This window comes from Calliphora vicina, chromosome 5, assembly GCF_958450345.1.
Source record: "Calliphora vicina chromosome 5, idCalVici1.1, whole genome shotgun sequence".
Classification (NCBI taxonomy): Eukaryota; Metazoa; Arthropoda; class Insecta; order Diptera; family Calliphoridae; genus Calliphora; species Calliphora vicina.
The window spans coordinates 94,805,546-94,824,370 of NC_088784.1; the positions used below are offsets into that span (position 1 = coordinate 94,805,546).

Genomic DNA, 18,825 nt, shown 5'->3' on the forward strand with positions numbered 1-18,825 from the left:
TGGTGAGTGATGATGGTATTTCCATTGCAAGGTCGAGCTGGTCCGTATACGATACCGGCAAGACGAATCTACTTATATAATTACGTCGTGAGCAAATAAGGCTAATTGATTCTTTTATTACAGGACACTGCATAATTGGAACACATGCTAGAGGAATGGGCCTACGTTTTAATGATTACTGTACAAGCTGTCGAAATGAAGAAGAGGAAGAGACTGTGTCACACCTATTCTGCCAATGCCCGGCGCTGACAAACTTGAGAGAACGTATTCTTGGAATCTGATACACATTCATTCCTTCATCAGAGAATCAGGTGGTTCACTTCTTGGGTCTTCTTTCTTTTCTCTAAATGTACACAACTTTTATAATTTTCACGTATTAAAATTAAAAATACATCTTTCACATTCCAAAACATTTTTTATTTATTATATACACCAAAAATTTTGCTTACTGCACTAATATATTCAACAAAATATTCAATATTATACAAAACTTAAAAATATTAATTCATATTTATGCATATTCGACATAAATAATTTGTTGTAATTCTGCAGAACAGACAACAGAATCTCAAATAAACTAGAATTGATTTCAAAATAATATTTGGCTTATGGCTAATACTTAAAACTAACAATTAATTAACTAATTCATTGATTAACATTTAAAATGATCCTAAAGGTTGAGTAACCGTTGTGCTGGTAAAATAATCGGATAAGAAACATCTATAAATCATGTAAACAATACCGAAAACCCACATGCCTTTGAATATCTTATCGACACACCACATGCTGAAATTAAAGAAATAAATTATATTAAAAACGTTTGTTGATGATTGAATATTTCCAGAATATATTTACATTTTCATATGTCTTCTGGCGGCTGGTATAGATTCATCCGATTCTTTGAGTATCAAACGTCTGGCACACATAACACAATTTGTAAAGTAGTCAACCAAATCGACATCTATCTTTTCTATGACATACGTTAGACGTTCCTTTTTGTTCATAAGGCTGCGCAGTTTTACCGCTTCCGTATTATCGAAATTCCATACATTATTCGCATAGTATTCGAATACTTCGAAACCCTTTGAAATACGATCTTGAACCCTCATAAGCCTAAAAATAATAAAATATTGGAAATAGTTATATAATTCTGAAATATTTAAACCAAAGTATAACAAGTAGTCCAACTCTTTGACAACAGTACCTAACTCTATACATGTGTTAGTAAAAAAGTACCTAACTCTAAACATGTGTGAGTAACAAAATTATACAAGTGTTGGTAACTTTTAAATTTTCTACAGACAACAGAGTTTTATAAATATGTTCTAAATTTGAATTTGTATGAATTTTCAATACCAAAAATTGTAACTCTGTCCTATAGTTTAAATTCTACAATAACAAAAAAATACATGTCAGAATTTCCAAAAATATTTTTTTCTTGATTTGTGCAAAATATAAACTTTTTAACAATGAAAGTGTGCTAAAAGTGTTTAAAAAAATATAAAATTATATGTGTTAAAGTAATAATGTGTAAAAGAATGTTATTTTATCAAAAATTAAAAGTTAAAATTTCGATACATTTCATTTGTTTACATTTCTCTGAGGTCACACGGTACCCGTATATGTGAGAGAGTAATTTGAAAAAATTGAGAGTTGGACTACTTGTTATACTTTGATTTAAACATTTAAACACTACTTACACTGGTGGGTAACCGAATATTCTTAGTAAAATATCAGCAAATATAGCCGGTAACCAATGGAATAGTAGCATACAAATCCAATGTACCCAATAATTTGATTTCATCGAACCACCTGGATACCAAGCCACACCATTTAGGGGAACGCGATTTTCAATTACCCAACGACCCAATTCGATAATTTCGGCCCAAGAAACTTTAATATCATTAGAACTGGTCATATGGGCAACACGATTTGTTTCCTCCGAACCACGAGTCAAAAAACGCCAACTGGCCACCAAAATAGCATTCACTGCAACATCGACCGGCAAGAAATCACCAAAACCCGATGAATTACAATACATAGTACGAATGACACCTTTACCGGCACCAATCAACAGACCGGTAGGTCCATTAATATTGTCCGTCCAGCCGGGTATTGGTTCACGCCAGATGGGTATAACAATAGAAGGTCTTAAAATTACAGCTGGCAATTCATCAAATTTCTCCACAACTAAAGCTTCAGCCAGGGATTTTGTGTAGGCGTATGTGTTTGGTATGTCACCTAAAATTTTCTTCTCAATCATACCCACTTCCTCATCCGACAGCCATTCACAGGCATTCATGACTTTATGGGGATCTGCTGGTGGATCGTAGGGCTTCTCATACAAAGTCTTGACATGCAAGTGACAATAGGCCGTGGAGACATAAGCAAAGAAAGATAAATTTTTCAGCTTCGCTGCCACCTCTAACATGTACTTTGTGCCACGAGTATTCATGAAAACAGCGCGACGCAAAGGTTCATCAAATCTAAAAAGAGATAGAAAGAAATTTAGTTATTGTTTAATTGTTTTTAAGGAATTAGCAGGTTAGATTTTTACCTTACTGTAGCGGCACAGTGATATACTATGGAAACGTCTCTGGATAATGTAGCTAAATCTTCATCTGATATTCCCAAACCGGGCATCAGTACATCACCTTCAATGGCTTGAACCTTACTGAGAATTACATCTTCGCCTCTTTGTTCTTTAACCATATCAAAGAGCTACAAATATAGAAAATTAAAAATGAGATTAGATAGAGAATTACGGTTCCTGATCGGGAATGCTTCTTCTCAATATGAAGGGCAAATCTGTTGAGACAACACTTCATTCCTTAGTGGGTTACATTGACAAATCCATTGAATTTGATAATTTCACATTAGAGGCCTTTCTGGATATACAAGGAGCTTTCAATAATGTGGAAACTATAGGTTCAGCCCTACAAGATTTATGTCTGGACCAATCAATTTTAAGGTTTATCATGAACCTTTTACGATACAGGATCATTCGTTCTGAAAAGGGAACGGCCATGATCACGAGAATGGCCACAAGGAGGTGTCTTAACTTCTGTGGAATCTGGACATAAATTGTCTACTCATTGATCTCATGATATAACATAAGGAGTTATTCTGGATAGTAAACTATCCTGAAAATCCAATAACCTTTCAAGGACAACCAAAGCCTTAACGGCAATGAATGTCTGTAGGAAGACTATAGGATGGCATTGGGGTGTTAGACCCCAGTCTATATTATTCTATGGAGTCTCTGTATGGTGGAAGGCACTAGACAGAGGATTAATTTGTTAACAGGAGCCTTAAGAACGACTGCAACAAAGTCGCTCTTTACTATATTAAACTGGATCCCTGTGGATCTAATGGCCAGAAAAATTACATTTACTACGGCCTTTAGGCTAAATGCGATTGGATATGCATATAATCGTAAATAATACAGATTCTTCGAGATAATACTGACGCCAATATAATCGTAAATAATACAGAATCTTCCAGATAATACTGATTATTGCATCTTCAGGCCCTTTCTATCGAGGAACTTCGGTTTCTCAATTCCGTACAACACGGAACAAATAGACGGAACTTTACAAAACACAACGAGTCTCTCAGTCTATACGGACGGCTCAAGGAAGGGAGATCAAGTTGGAAAGATCTAGATCAGAAATTCTAAATTAGGCTCTCTTTTGGAATTCCGAATGAAAGTGCAGCTAACTGACTCAGTTAGCTGCGACAGGAGGGCCGGGCATCCTTAAACAGGATTGTGAGAAATTCAACAGTACTCATGTGGGTACGGGGACACGGAGATATTACAGGCAACTGTGTTGTTGATGCTTTGACCAAAAAAAGGCGCCATGATGCCTGACGGAGACATAGACTTCCTTTGCGGGATTACGTTATCTAATTGTCAGATACAAATTAGTAACTTTTATTATGAACTCGAGCACACAAGATGGGTATGTAAACCAATCTATACGATAACCAGAGTGATATGGCCCCAACTAAACCGAGGGTGGACAACATATCTTCTTGGCGTGTCACGTTCACAATTTAGTAATGTAGTGGAGATGATAACCGAACCATGCGATTAGACTTGACCTGCCCTATAACGAATTCTGTAGAAGTTGGAGGATGCGACCATTCTTTATCTCCTTTGCCATTGTCCAGCATTAGGAGATCTACACACACGGTTTCTGGGACATCGTTCCCTAAATAGTATTTCTGAGCTTTCGGACATGAAGTTAGAGTGCAGCAATGCCATAGCAATTGGCTAATCAGGCCAGACACGGGAATCTCCACGGAGAGACCTAATATCCGTCAATTGACTGGTGCTTAATATTCTCCTCTCCTTTTTTTGGACCTCCTTCCTCTTCACATCTACTTCTACATTCAATCTGACTTTCCCCATCTCTTTTCATTTCTATCTGTCCCTCTTTTCTATCTTTATTATCTGGTAACACAAAGGTGGACCCAAGTGAGCTGCTCTGTTTCCTGTCTCCACTATGCGTTTGCCTGAGAACCAAACCTAACCTATATTAATAAAATACTAAAAATATACAAAGTATCCACTATATTTTCGACAATTAAATGAATTTGCAGGATATATCCCATATTTACATTTAGTTTTTAATTAGTTTCAGTGAGTAGAAAAGCAACTTATTAGGCTCTACTAAAATTTTGTATATTTTTGTAATGTATTACAAATTTTCCAAATTGAACTTGATTCCAACATTGTAATCTCTCAAAACTAAAGCAATATTTGCAACAAACTATTAAATATGATGTAATAAATGTTAATATTCGTCGTACGTATGTATGTACGTACGTAAGCCATGAACTTTTCCAGCTAAACCAGTCAGTCGTCATTGTCCTACGTTTTACTATTAATTGTAATTATCACTGCTTAATATTTAACCACATGTTTACGTACACAGCATTTTTCCATTTATTTTCATATAGTGATTATCTATCTACAGACTGACTACTTACAGCAAAATGTGTAGCAGTTTAATACGAGTATAAACCGATACATACAGATAAATAGTTACATATAAAATCAAAATGCTTAGTTAGTAAAATAAGTAATTATTTTAAATTAATTAACATACCACATTGTTTAACATTTCCTTAATACGTTCTGCTGGCTCTTTGCCCTTCTTGGGACGTATCAGCAAATATATTTTTTTCAAATCTCCACATGACCTTTACACCATCACAAAAACAACAACGAGCATTTAGGAATATAAAAAATAATAACAAATTATAGATCGTTTTAATGAAAATACCAGATAAATAACAATATTAATAATAACTTTAATGGCTAGATGTGTAAACAATTTAATATGGAGTTACATATGTGCATACCTTAATAATTTTTCCACCAAAACTTTGCCCAAGAAACCGGTACCTCCGGTTATAAAAAGACAGCGACCTTCAAAACTTTTCGCAATGCGATCTTCTTCATTATGATCCACGTCTTCTATGTGAACTAATGGATCCTTTTCAAATTCAAATTTTGGTTTTGCCGTCATATTTGTTGCTGAAATAATTAAAATAAAATATTTTATTAAAAGGATAAAGAAAATATATGCATATTTTTATATACAGTAGACGACAGTTAATTAATTTATTTACATTTATAAAATCTTAAATAGTACTGTAAATACATTGTTTATAATCCAATTAAAACTGCTTTATAATTGAACTTCTACTATGACAGACATTGCTCAAATACCCGGCACTTTTAAATTTCATAATTTTGAAACAAAATAATAATAAAATAGTTCAAATTTCATAAAAACCTTTGTAAAAATGTTCATTAGAATTGCTTAAATTACTTGCAGAGCATAAATTTATCATTTTTAATTGCTTTATTTTATTTATGCAATAAAAACCAAATAATTAAATAGTTTATATTTTGTAATACTTGTAAATGAAATAAAGTGGTTTTTACACTTGAATGATCGTCATAAATATAATAATTGTTTTCTTGAAAATTATTACAAAAACTTGAAAAAAAATTGGAATTTAGAACTTTAAAACTGAGAAAATGTGTTAATAATTGCTGGTATACATAGGCAAATTAACCTTGAAAGTTAGTTTTTAAGAAAAAAAATTCTGGCAAGGTTTAATATGAAATTTAGGGTCTACAAATATTGAAGGTAGTTGTACATTTTCGAATTAACACATAAATTTAATCGTTTTAAACATTTTGGACAGAGTTTTTTAAACTTTTGAGCTCAAATGTTATACAAGTTAATCAGAATGATTCGAATTTGCCGAAATAGTTTAGCTTTTTCTTTATTTCTTTTTTACTCAGTTATTTGATTTAAAGTCGTCACAAAAGCTGTTCTCAAAAGGCATTGAAGCAACGTTTTTGATATCAGTAGTCAAGATAATATTAAATAATTATCACCAAAAATCATTTATTTTTTGTGAATTGAAATCCTTTAACGAATGTGGTTATACTTATTAGCATTGGAAAAACAATGGAAACTTTTAAACTTCTGCCAGAAGGGACACTATAACCACAGATTTTTACAGATGTACAACAAATGACAGTTTTCAAAAAAGTAATATCGAACCGTATGGTTATTTTGACGTTCTATATATTTGTCCCTCTTTCCAAACCACAACCATTTTGACATTTTATTTTGTTTGTTTTCTGTTGCTATATAACTGCAATCAGCTGATTCATATCTGTGTAATCTGTGACTATAAAATAGAAGACAATATTTAAGAAAACAATTTAAAATACCAATACGATAAAATTGTATCGTTATTTCAATATTTGAGAATTTCTTTTCGTAATTTTGTTCGCACAAAAAGTTTTTTAAATAGTTGACTGAGTCAAAATTTGCGAAATTATAAAAACCAAAATAATAAACGATTTAAATTCTGAATTGATAAATATTCAATTAATAAATCATCACCTTCAAAATCTAAAACAAATTTCGTAAAAACTCTACATTTGGAAGGAAGACCTCGTAAAATTTCTCTAGGACAAGATCATTTTATAGCAAGAGAGTTTAAGAAATTTGTAAATTAAATAGTTCTCGAACTGTTAGCCGCAGGACAAATGAGTCTAGTCTTGGTTGCTATCGTCCCTCGAAAAAAACCATCATTTCTAAAAAACAACATTTATACAGAATGAATACTGTTCTAGAGAACATTCGTAAGACGGCCGAAGAAGGGAAAGAGATTGGAACCTAAGTAGACAGTTTGGCGTTGGCAATATTATGGTGTGGGTCTGTTTTTCAGGGCAAGGTATGGGTCCAATTCATATCGTAAAATAAACTATGACAGGAATCGGATACTGATCCATTTTAAATGATGTTATATATCTATACGCTGAGGAAAATATGCTCCTATTTTGGAAATTCAAGCTCTACAATTCCCCAAACACACCTCTAGGATTGTAAACAAGTGTTTACTTTTTTTGAAATGTCCTGAACAATCGCCTTAGATCTGGCGGAAAACTTTGGGAAATTGTAGATCGGAAAATACAAAATATATCCCAGCTTTTCAAAATAACACAGCGGAACAGTAATTTTAGTGACAGAAATTTGAACTACATTTTGTACGATGAACCCTCATTATCTTTTGGGTAATGCAGCTTAGAATGTGAAATTTTTATACCTTCACCATGAGTGGCAATGGTAACCCCCTGTATATACTTGACAAATATTTATCGTAACAATTAATGACGTTTGATGTCAAGACAAAGTTGTCTGAGCAACTATACCTGATAATTTTGTATCTTGACAGCCATTTTGACGTTTATCGTGATACAAATTTATCAGGTATAGACAGGGGGTAATATAAGTTTGTCATTCTATTTGTAATTTCTACATGTTTCATTTGCGAAAATTTTTTTCAATATTATCAATATATCCTGGAATTTAGATAAACAAAATTGATGTAAAAGAAAAGAAATTTTGTATAGAAGGAATACCAGAATAAGCAAAAAAATTAAAACTGCGATATTTTAAAACAAGAGTTATCAAAAAAAACTAAAGATAGTTTTGAAAATGAAATGTCTCATATATATTTTATCAATTACATTTTTCGCTGCAACAAACCAAAATGTCAATTTCGTTTCTCTGTGTAATCGTTCGATTTAATCATTCATGTCTGATTATTTAAATTCACTTGTAGAATAACACTGAAAGGTAACGGTGAAAAAAATGAACTGCTGAACTTTTGTAATGTGAATTTCATTATCCTGGTTTGTAAACAGTGAAATAATTATTTGGCAACCCTGTGCATATAAACTTTACACAAATACCGTTATTCGAATTCATATGTATTAGTTGTAAAATTCTAACCGGTTTATGTTTTGGCGACAGCTGTCACAAATTCTCACTTCTTTTTGTAAGCTAAAAAAATATACGAATTTTTGTCTTAAAATCTGTTGCCAAAATGAAAACAAGATAAACATGTCTAAAACAATTTGAGCTTGATCTCTCAAATGCATAACAATATATTAACGTAACAGTAATAATGACCATAAATTAAATTATAGAGGATAAATTAAACTGCTTGCGACATTTTACTAAATTGTACAAAACAAAAATATTTCCAACTGATCTAACTATCTGTCTTTGGAACAATCACAATTGTTAAGTGAGTAATAATAAATACAAACTTATAAATAGTGGATATTTCTACTTCAATTAACTTACAAGCTCACTATCATGGAACTAGGTTAAATATTACGCAAAGAAAACACAGCACAAAGCAGCAACATTATCTGTAAGTTGGCCAAAATAAAACCATTAAACCAAACCCCAAAACAAGAAAAATACAATTTAATGAACGAATGAACGAATATATACATAAATAAATAAATACTCGAGTGTGTTGCAACTTTTACTTGTTGTTGTTGTTGCTGTTAGTTGTAAGTTGCATGATCGAATGATTGAATGTTTTTCTGGTATGACGGAAAAACCTGCAAACTTGACGGTCACTTACTTGTTTTGTTTCTAGCTAAGAAAAACAAACGAACGTGAAAAGTCATAACATAACTACAATTAAAACCATCCACACTATGTATACTAAACACCTGATTGCCACAAGTGTGGCAAGCAACTTAATAAGTCGAGGTTTAAAGTGAATGTTTGTTTTCAGACCTCAAAATTTAACCGAATTTTGTTCGTTTAATTTTTATGGCACAACATCAAAAAAGTCTGCATCTGGGGTTCTCAATGTTGTGTAAAAAAATCTACTTAATATTGTACTTCTTCAACAAAAAAAAATCGGTTCCAAAGAAAGTACCATTGTTAGAAATTATAACTACCCAAGGCGAAAGGGAACTAAGACAGTATTTGTCACAATTTATGTGATTTTAGTCATTCTGTGATAGTTTGTAGATTCCGGCAGGACAATGAATCCAGACACACCTCTGAGCTACGAGCCAGTTCACAAAATACGGACTCCAAATTATACCTCGAAGGAAGCTTTATCAGATGCGGTTACCCCCTGTCTATACCTGATAAATTTGTATCATGATAAACGTGAAAATGGTTGTCAAGATAAAAAATTATCAGGTATTATTAGTATTATTGCTTCGTTATGACAAAATTGTTAGTGCTTTTGCACAGACAACTTTGTCTTGACATCAAACGTCATTAATTGTTATGATAAAAACTTGTCAAGTATAGACAGGGGTTAAGGCAATGTCAAAGTATTTCAAGGGAGACGATTGAATCTTAAATTGTTTTTGAGCCACCGTTTGGGAAACCCCTTGTTTAAAGAATTTACTTAAACTTGTTTACAATTATCGGTCTGTCGGTCACAATATAGTAATAATTTTTTTTATGATTCGAGTATGTTGCGGTTTATAATCACTTTTGTTTTTTTTTACTTCACTTGAAGTGTTTCTAGGTTTTTCATTTCAGTTTTATAGTTTTGTTTCTCTATGCCACCATAATTACGGGAATGATGATGCAACATGCAAATACATACATGAAGTACATAAATATCCAAGAAAATATACAAAGAGTGAGCTTTGATGGATTGGAATGGTGGCCAAGATCAAAATTTAATAATTGAATTAAACTTGAGCAGTAACCACTAACTAAATTTAAGTGTTGAAATTACGTTAATAAGGCACTAGAGTTAGTTGGGTATCATTAAATGTTTATTAATAATAAAAAATAATAATAATAAAACTACTTACTAGTATGTAATTAAAATTTGAACAGGGGTTTTAATTTCATATACGAATGATGAAATGTGGAAAATTTATAAAAAAAAGACATAATTTGTTTGCGATTGTATAAATTTAATGTAAATAAAAATGTACAATACTTTTAGAATTTTTATTATTGGGTTTTAGACTTAAAAATGCGGGCTTTTGTAAAATGTTTGGCTTTTATTTTGAAACATTTTTACAATAAAATGTATTCAAAGTATTGGCCATTGGGGCAGAATCAAAATTTTTTTAAAATAAATCTGTCATTTCTAAACAGCTGGTCCGATCGGCATAAAATTTGACGTGGGAGTACACAAGGAGTATTCTAGTTTAAGCTATTAAAATGTGACAGGGGCGGCGCTATGTGGGCTCAAAGTGGGGTACCTTCGACATGTAAAATTTTTGAATACGTGCCATTTTTTTTGTTTCCAATCCGATTTCAAATATTTTTGAAAAGCGCTCGGCTTGTGTGTGTTATTTATCTCTTACTAGATGACCGCCCGGCTTCTCCCGGTAGCTATTTACAAATGTTAGTTCTTCAAGTTTCTCCAACCCACATACACCTGCCTGTTCTTATTTATTTGCAAATAAAATATCTAAATTTGTACTGTATACTTTAGGCGGCTTTTTTATTACAGTTGACTGGAGTCAAAAAAAAATTTACCGAGTTTTCCCCGGAATTTTTAGTTTTTAGTCTCCTGAAAATTTCGAATCGAATAAAAAAAAATCAGCCAAATCGCTCCAGCCGTTCTCACGTGATGCCATTACATACATGGACCATTTCATTTATATATATATAGATAGATAAGAAGATAGATAATTTCCAAGTTATAGGCATTTCAAAATTGAAATTTTAAAATTTGGCCATACCTTGGTCTGCTTTTTTAAAATTACAGGTCGTATTTTTATACCGAATGGACTCGAATTTCTTTTGTTAGTTAAATAAGGAAATTACCAATAATAAACAGAAGACTTCAGAATAATATCAAGTATGAATCCAAAAAAAATGATTTTCAATTTAAAAATTAATAAAAATAGTAGATTTTTTCTGTTTTTGGGGCGAAAAGGTGACTTAACTCTTTTTTTATTAAAACAAAACTTTCTTTAAGAACATATAACAATTTTATATTTTTCTGTAAGGTATCTTTACGGAGAACATTTTGGTATAAAAAATATGTCCTATTTTTTGGAATATTTTGCACCTACTTCCTTCGGAATTTGACCTATTTTTTTAATCAAGTTTCAACTTTGGCGCACATGTTCTAAAATCCCAAAGCTGGGATCAGGAAATGGAAATCAGTTTTGGAAACCTTGATGTGTTCTTTATTTATCCCCAAAGTATTTTCCCAGCCTCGAAAGAAATGTGGACCCTGTGGGCAAAATTGTGAAAAATACTATTTTTGGGATTTTCGCTCCAATTTTTAGAATTTATGACATGTTTTTTTACACTTTATTATTTAGAATGACAAATTTAAAAAACTTTAAAAATTTCATTGAGTTTTGTTAATAAATAAAGATTTTATTATATATTTATTGAGTTTCTAAAACTAAAATTTGTATCAAAATTTTAATAGGTTTGTAAATATTAGGAAAAATTTGATCCACATTTATTCCGATCTATTTTTTTTGTTTAGATAAGTTAATTTGAAGTCAATATCTCAATTAGATTCAAAAGTATTGCACTTTTTCATATTTTAGTATAAAATGTCAGAACCTTGTTGTTGAATAAAATATTAATAAAATTTATACAAATTTTTTTAGTATGAAAAAGTACAATATTCTTTATTTATTTATTAATCAAAGTGAAGTGTATCCCAGAGAGAGCATTCTGCATCGATCGAAACAAACAGTAGTCGGAAAGGGCAAGGTCTGGACCATAGAGAAAACACATAGAGCGGAAACTCTCCTGTCAAAGACCTATCTCAGTTGTCAAAAACCTAAGTGGTGAGAATGTATTAGTAAAAAAACTATGTGAAAACAAAAACAACACTGGTATGTGTAACTTTTTTGTTTGATTTTTTTTCGAGTTTCCGCTCTATGTTCTCTATGGTCTGGACTATAAGGCGGGTGAGTCAAATCTTCCCAACCACTTCTTTCTAGAATGTTTTGCCTTATCCGCTTTATAGTCCAGAACTTGCCTCGTCACTTCAGAACAGAGTATCCGAAATTGGCTTTTTTCGTTCTTGTCCTCAAAAGATGATGTTTACTTTTGGCGCGGAATCCATATATTTCCAGAAAGATGGGAAAAGGTCATAGCTAACTTTGAATAAATTTATATTGTAGCTAAAAATTTGAAAAACTTCCGAATTTTGAAGTCATACACCCAATAATTATGTTGTTTTAATAAAGAAATACTAAAACATCAAATTACTTTATAATTTGTTTGATTTTGGACCTATTAATTGAATATTTTGAAAAGTTTCCATTGTAAATCACTTAAATTAATTGCCAAGAGTTTTGCACTAAATTCCAAAAGGTTAAATTCGATTTACTTAAATGGTTGATAGCTGTATAAATATTTAACACATTCAACTCATATGAATTTAACACCTTAATTAAACATTTTAAATATGTATATTTAAATATATTTAAACACTTTGAATGAATCTCCAAAACAGACATAACTAAATTATGAATGAATTATGAAAATGTGCTAAACACTTAATAATAGTTTAAACAAATACTGAACAACAATAAAAAAATGTTTAACAGCATTTTTTCTTTACAAATATTACGGTAGCAATATGAATTTAAAATTGTCAAGTCATGATTTATCAAACAAATAGTAATTAACAATACAATATTAAATGAAAATATACGTAGTTATGTAGTTTATAAAAAAAAATATGTTATAAAATTTAACTTTGCAAGCAAACCATGTCAAAGGTAAATGAACATGAAAAAAAGTAGATTCAAAAACCAGTTCAATATCATGAATTTTAGCTTTTTTGCAACAACATGCTTAAAAAAGGTCATATTTAATCGAGTCATTTAAACATTTATCTCTGCTCATATGCCATCATGAACGACTTAAATGTTTATTGGGTAATTGAGGTTAAGTTCAAATTATTGAAATTTATTCATATTGTTATCATTATAACACTTTAGTTATTGTTAACCCTATGTCTAACCAGAGAAATTTTTGTTATGATAAATGTCAAAAAGGTTGCTAAGATACAAAATTGTTTCGTTACCCTATTTCTATACCAGATAAATTTTTGTCATGATAAAAAATTATCAGGTATGGTCTCCATTTATTAGAATTATTTCTTGGTTATGACAAAATTGTGTTTTTGCTCAGACAACATTGACTTGACAACAGACGTAATTAATTGTTATGATAAATATTTGTCAAGTATGGACAGGGGGTTATGTTTGTCTGTCTGCCAATATTGTACAATTTGAATAACAACCTCTTGTTGAAAGACTCTATACAAAAAATATTTTAAAAATAACTTTATTAAATTAGTTCTAAGTAATTATTTTCTATGACTTATTATATTCATAACTACTACTTTAATTTCAGTACTTAAATTGAATATCTATAGTAAAGAAATTTAATTCATTAATATGTATGCAATTAATAGCAAAGGTTATTCGAATTAATTTGATTGATTAAATTATTGAATAATTGCTGATTTTTAAACAAGATTGGCTTCGAAACGGTTAAGAGATATATCTAATTTGAAACGGTAACGGCATAAACTCAATTATGGAGAAACAAACATTATTAATAATTTACTTCAGACCAAAATTACCGTTACGTTTTTAACCGTTTCAAATCGGTAGACAAACTTGTAACGTAATTGTCGTTATTTTTACGACGGTATTTTACAGGTAGAGAAAATGCTGGCTTAACGGCAATTTGGCCAAATTGGTTTTTAAATAACATAAAATGTAATTAAAATTTAATTATTAATCAATTTCAATATAGATAAAAATAAAATCTTATACCGTTATTTTTAAAATGGAGGAGGTTGCACAACATATTGAATAAATGAAAAAAACGAAATTCCGAAATAAAATTGCCTTTAAGTAAGACTGAAACCGTTTTTTAATCTGCGCAGTCGTTTTAGAAATATACAATTTTTTGGGCAAAAAAAAATAATGTTTTAGAAAAATTTCGAAATTTTTGTTTTTTAAAACGGCATAAAAAATTGGAAAATGCAGATTTCTTAAAGTAAATTTTATTTCGGAATTTCGGTTTTTTTAGTTTATTCAATAAGCAAACCCGTTTTTGAGTTACGCGAATATATGATGTTGTGCAACCTCCTCCATTTTCAAAATAACGGTATATCACGAAAACAAGAGCTAACCTAAAAAAACGGTTAGCACAACTGGATTCAGCGAACTCGAATAAGTTTAACCCGCCGGGTGCGAATATTCTATAGAATTTTGCAGGTTTTTAGCAATTATTTATAATTTTTTTTTGAAAATTGTATAAACGTTTTTAATTATAATAAAAATACTTGTACGATCTCATTGCTATCAATGAACAAGTTAGAATAGCAGTGCCGTTCAATATAAGGGAGGCACTTATAAGAGATAACTTAATGATAAAAACAGGTATTTATTTACCTTCTCACAGGCTTTACAACAAAGTTTCATAAATTTAAATCTGTTCATATTTGTACAATTTACAAGCTGTACAAAGTTTTTCAAACCAGATGTGGTCGACATCGATACCACTGTGTGTCATCTAAATACCCTGGACATTTTATAAAGGCACTCTGTGCTGGTTTAAGAAAGATAAAAAACGTTTTTGTAGACATTCCGAAATATATGTATATTTTTGTATTTTTCTGATTGAAGTGTTCGGTGCTCTTTGAAAGAGTTGTTCGACTTCTTTTGCCTTATCAATATCTGTTAGACCATTTTTTCTTTCCTGATCCTGGTTTTCTTTCAATGTTCAAGTATTATACAGTTTAATAGGTTTTAAGTGAGTGATGAACCTTCAGAACTTTAGCTATTTTTTTAAAAATCCATATGTTTTTTTTTAAGTTTTAAGTATTTTTTCACCTAATTTTTTTTCGGTGACCATTTTGACCGAAATAACAATTGTAAATTAACCCCCTGTCTATACTTGACAAAAATTTATCATAACAATTAATGACGTTTGTTGTCAAGACAAAGTTGTCTGAGCAAAAGCACTTGTCATAACTAAGCAATAATACTAATAAATGAGACTATACCTAATAATTTTTTAACTTGACAACCATTTTGACGTTTATCATGATAAAAATATATCAAGTATAGACAGGGGGTAATGATTAAGAACAGATAATATCCGAAATATTTTTTAAAGCTAACGTGATTAAAAAACAAGTAAGAGAGCTATATTCGTCTGTGCCGAATCTTATATACCCTTCACCAAATTATACTTAAAAATATTTGTTTTAAATATTTTTATTTAAAAAAAATAAATTTTTTTAAATTTTTTTTAAAAAAGTTTTTTCCAAATTTTTTTTTAAATTTATTTTTAAAAAACAATTTAAGACAAAAAAAAATTTTTTGAAAAAAAAAAAATTCGGTTTAAAAATTATTTTTCTCGATTTTGACCCATTGTAGGTCCAACTTACTATAGCCTTATATACATCGTTGCAATGGACTTTGAAATATCTATCATTAGATATCCATATTGTCTATATTAATGACTTAGTTAGTAATCAAGATATATGTATGTATATCAAAAATAGGGAAAAAATCGAGGTTGTCCCGTTTTTTCTTTATATCTCAGCCATTTATGGACCGATTTTGTCGATTTTAAATAGCCACCGAGCCGGAACAATTCCCGATATATTGAAGTTATTTGGGGGCTACGGAAAGTTGATTTCAACATACAGACGGACATGGCTATATCGTCTTCGCGATCTATAACGATCCAGAATAGATATACTTTGTGGGGTCGCAAATGAAAAATATAGAAATTACAAACGGAATGACAAACTTATAAAAATAATATTCGTTGGATGAAGGATAAGTTTTGCATGTACGTTCTTTCTTACTCACTATTTATTATAAGACAATTATGAATGTTCAAGTCATTTCCCGAGGGGGACCTTTTATGGGGACAAGGACAAACTTTCGCCATAATTTACAGTATAATTTCACAGTACTTAGAAATAATTTGTAAAAAATTTATATCACGATTTGGCACATAATCAACAATTAATGACTGCTCAAACAGTATTCCGGGGGACATTTGCATGGGGTCTAGGTGAAATCATGAACCGATAATGGCTATTTTCAACATAGAGTATTTGTGGAAAATTTCAGTCAGCTAGCTTCTTTCGTATGGGCCCTATTGTGTTTTCAACAGACATACAGACGGACGGACGTATTAATGTGGGACAACGACAAATATTTTGATGTGTTGCATATAAAAATAAAAAGTTGATGGTGGATATAAAATTTTAAATGTTGACAAAATGTTCGAATTTAAAATGTTCTATTTCTAATATAATAAATGTTAAAATAGAGATTAAAATTTCAAATTTTAACGGTTGTACCTATTTTAGGATAGCGTTTGTTGCAATTTTAAATTTGTAGGACATTGTTAACCCTTTTATACTTGGGGTCAAAATAGTCCGAGATAGCTATTTAGACCTTTGCACTGAAATAGGTACGTAATGTTTTTAAGAAATAATTTTAAGGAATTTATGACCAAAAATAAAATGTCCTCGAAATCTGTGGATATGAAATAGTTCCCCTAGCTAACCCTTATTACGCTTAGCCCCAGTAACACGAAGGCTGGTTATGTGTTAACTAACAGTTATACAGACAGTTTTCATACAAAAATAATTTTAACCGACGGTATAACTATTAGTTAAGACATAACCAGGCTTTGTGTTAATGGGGGTTTAACGATTAAACTTTGCATTTTTATTCCAAATTCATGTTTATTCGAATCGAATATAATTTGTCGAAAATTTCGAAAAATTATACTCGTGGCTCAAATGTGTAAGTTTTAGATGACGTAGAACGTTTTAGAACTTGTGAGCATCGAAAATATGCCAAAATAATTCCGAACACGCTGCCTGGATTAATATTATTTTAAAGTAATTTTGCACGAAACTATGATTTTTGAGTTATGACAGTCTTGTGGCTAATAAGCGAGATGTTTGGGTTTTGTGTGAAATTTTGATCAAAAACTTATTTGAAAACTATTTTATGCACTTGATGGGTTTTAACATAATACCAGTTATTGTCAATTGAAACGAATTTCCCCCAAAAAATTCAATTGCAGACGCTTAAACTTGAATATATTTTAGTTTTTTTTTTTTTTATTAATATTTATTCGTCTTTGATATACATACTACTAAATATGTATTAGTTTAAAAACAATTTAAACTGGTCAAGCATCTTATACAAACTGTTCCGATAAGATCAGCCAACTGTTTTAGCAGCTTTAGTGTTTTTAAATTAATTGCATTAATAAATTTATTTTTATACGCCAGTCAAAAACAAAATAATAACTATATATAAATTTATTTATAACTATGTACACAATATTAAATTGTTTTTTAACATACTTTTTCTTATTTGTTACGAAATGTTTTGTATTTTTATTTAATCCTTTGTTTAAAATTTTCAATTAGAAACACTATTTTTCAAAATCGTTTTATTTTTAGACGCTTCTATAAAATACTGAATTTTTCTAAACCGTACTCGCTGAGTGCTAAACACGTACTGATTTATAAAAATTATTCAATTTTGGATATTTAGTATCTCTACTCTAACTAAACTAACTAACTAACTAGCTGACTGACTGACTAACAAACTAACAGTTAGAGTTGTGTGATATTAAAATAACATTTAATATACATAATAACAAAATTATACTCCTCTAACTAAAACAAATAGAAATGTTTAAGATTTTTTGTTTTCAATTATTAACTTAGTATTCAGTTTTGTTTTTGAGTGTGTTTTTGAATTTATTTTCTCAAAGAAGACAAGTTTTTTTTATTTTTAATATGCAATGTGATTCCGGCAAACAGTGAAGTTTTGAGAATTAGCAGTAAGATTAAGGGAAATAATAAGAGAGCTTAGGTTTTTTTTTGAAGTTTAAATAATAAGCAGACAGACAATTTGGTAAAATGGTATTTTTTGAAATACTTAGAATAAATATAAATCTTATGAAATTTGTATTATTTTAGTGAAAAATCTCAAGCAAAGCCTCTGAGTCAAAGTTCTTACTGCTCCCCGGGGCAGTAAAAACTTTTGGTTATTCGTTAAAAGAATGAAGGATAATGCTAGTGCGTCAATTCCTAATATTTTAAGGGGTGGTTAATCATTCACTGTCACGATGGATAAATCTAACCTTCTGGCTGAATCATTCACTGACCCGGTAGATAAAGCTAACCTTTTGGCTAAATTATTTGCAAATAATTGGAACTTATCGGAATATAATCAACCACTACCCGAGCTCGAAAGAGTATCAGTTACTATGCCGAATATATTCTTCACTCTCATACAGTTGAAAAGGTTTTAACGGATTTCAACATTAACAAGTCTCCTGGGGCTGATGGTATACTGGTACTGGTTTCAAATTTCCTGTATCTTGGAAGGTTGCTAATTCCTAAAAAGGGAAAGGCTAACAACCATGAAAATTATAGCGCAATAGC

At 30.5% G+C, this 18,825-nt stretch overlaps 1 protein-coding gene across 1 annotated transcript; it reads right to left on the bottom strand.

Moving 5' to 3' along the window:
* Positions 1-395: 395 nt before the first annotated feature.
* LOC135960326 (putative fatty acyl-CoA reductase CG5065) lies at positions 396-17,872 on the bottom strand. The gene is made up of 7 exons (XM_065511593.1): positions 17,734-17,872; positions 5,371-5,545; positions 5,115-5,208; positions 2,558-2,721; positions 1,701-2,486; positions 856-1,113; positions 396-786 (listed from the first exon to the last, which is right to left on the bottom strand). Exons 2-7 carry the CDS (start codon positions 5,535-5,537, stop codon positions 660-662), a joined length of 1,596 nt encoding a protein of 531 aa, XP_065367665.1. The 5' UTR covers positions 5,538-5,545; positions 17,734-17,872; the 3' UTR covers positions 396-659.
* Between the last annotated feature and the right edge of the window lie 953 nt (positions 17,873-18,825).

What these genes read in the sequence shown, in the direction of transcription:
- LOC135960326 (XM_065511593.1), bottom strand. Translation starts at nt 5,537, where the DNA reads ATGACGGCAAAACCAAAATTTGAATTTGAAAAGGATCCATTAGTTCAC. An exon ending in ATATTCGGTTACCCACCAGT is followed by an intron (nt 1,114 to 1,700) that starts GTAAGTAGTGTT and finishes TATTATTTTTAG; the next exon opens with GCTTATGAGGGTTCAAGATC. An exon ending in GCCAGAAGACATATGAAAAT is followed by an intron (nt 787 to 855) that starts GTAAATATATTC and finishes CTTTAATTTCAG; the next exon opens with CATGTGGTGTGTCGATAAGA.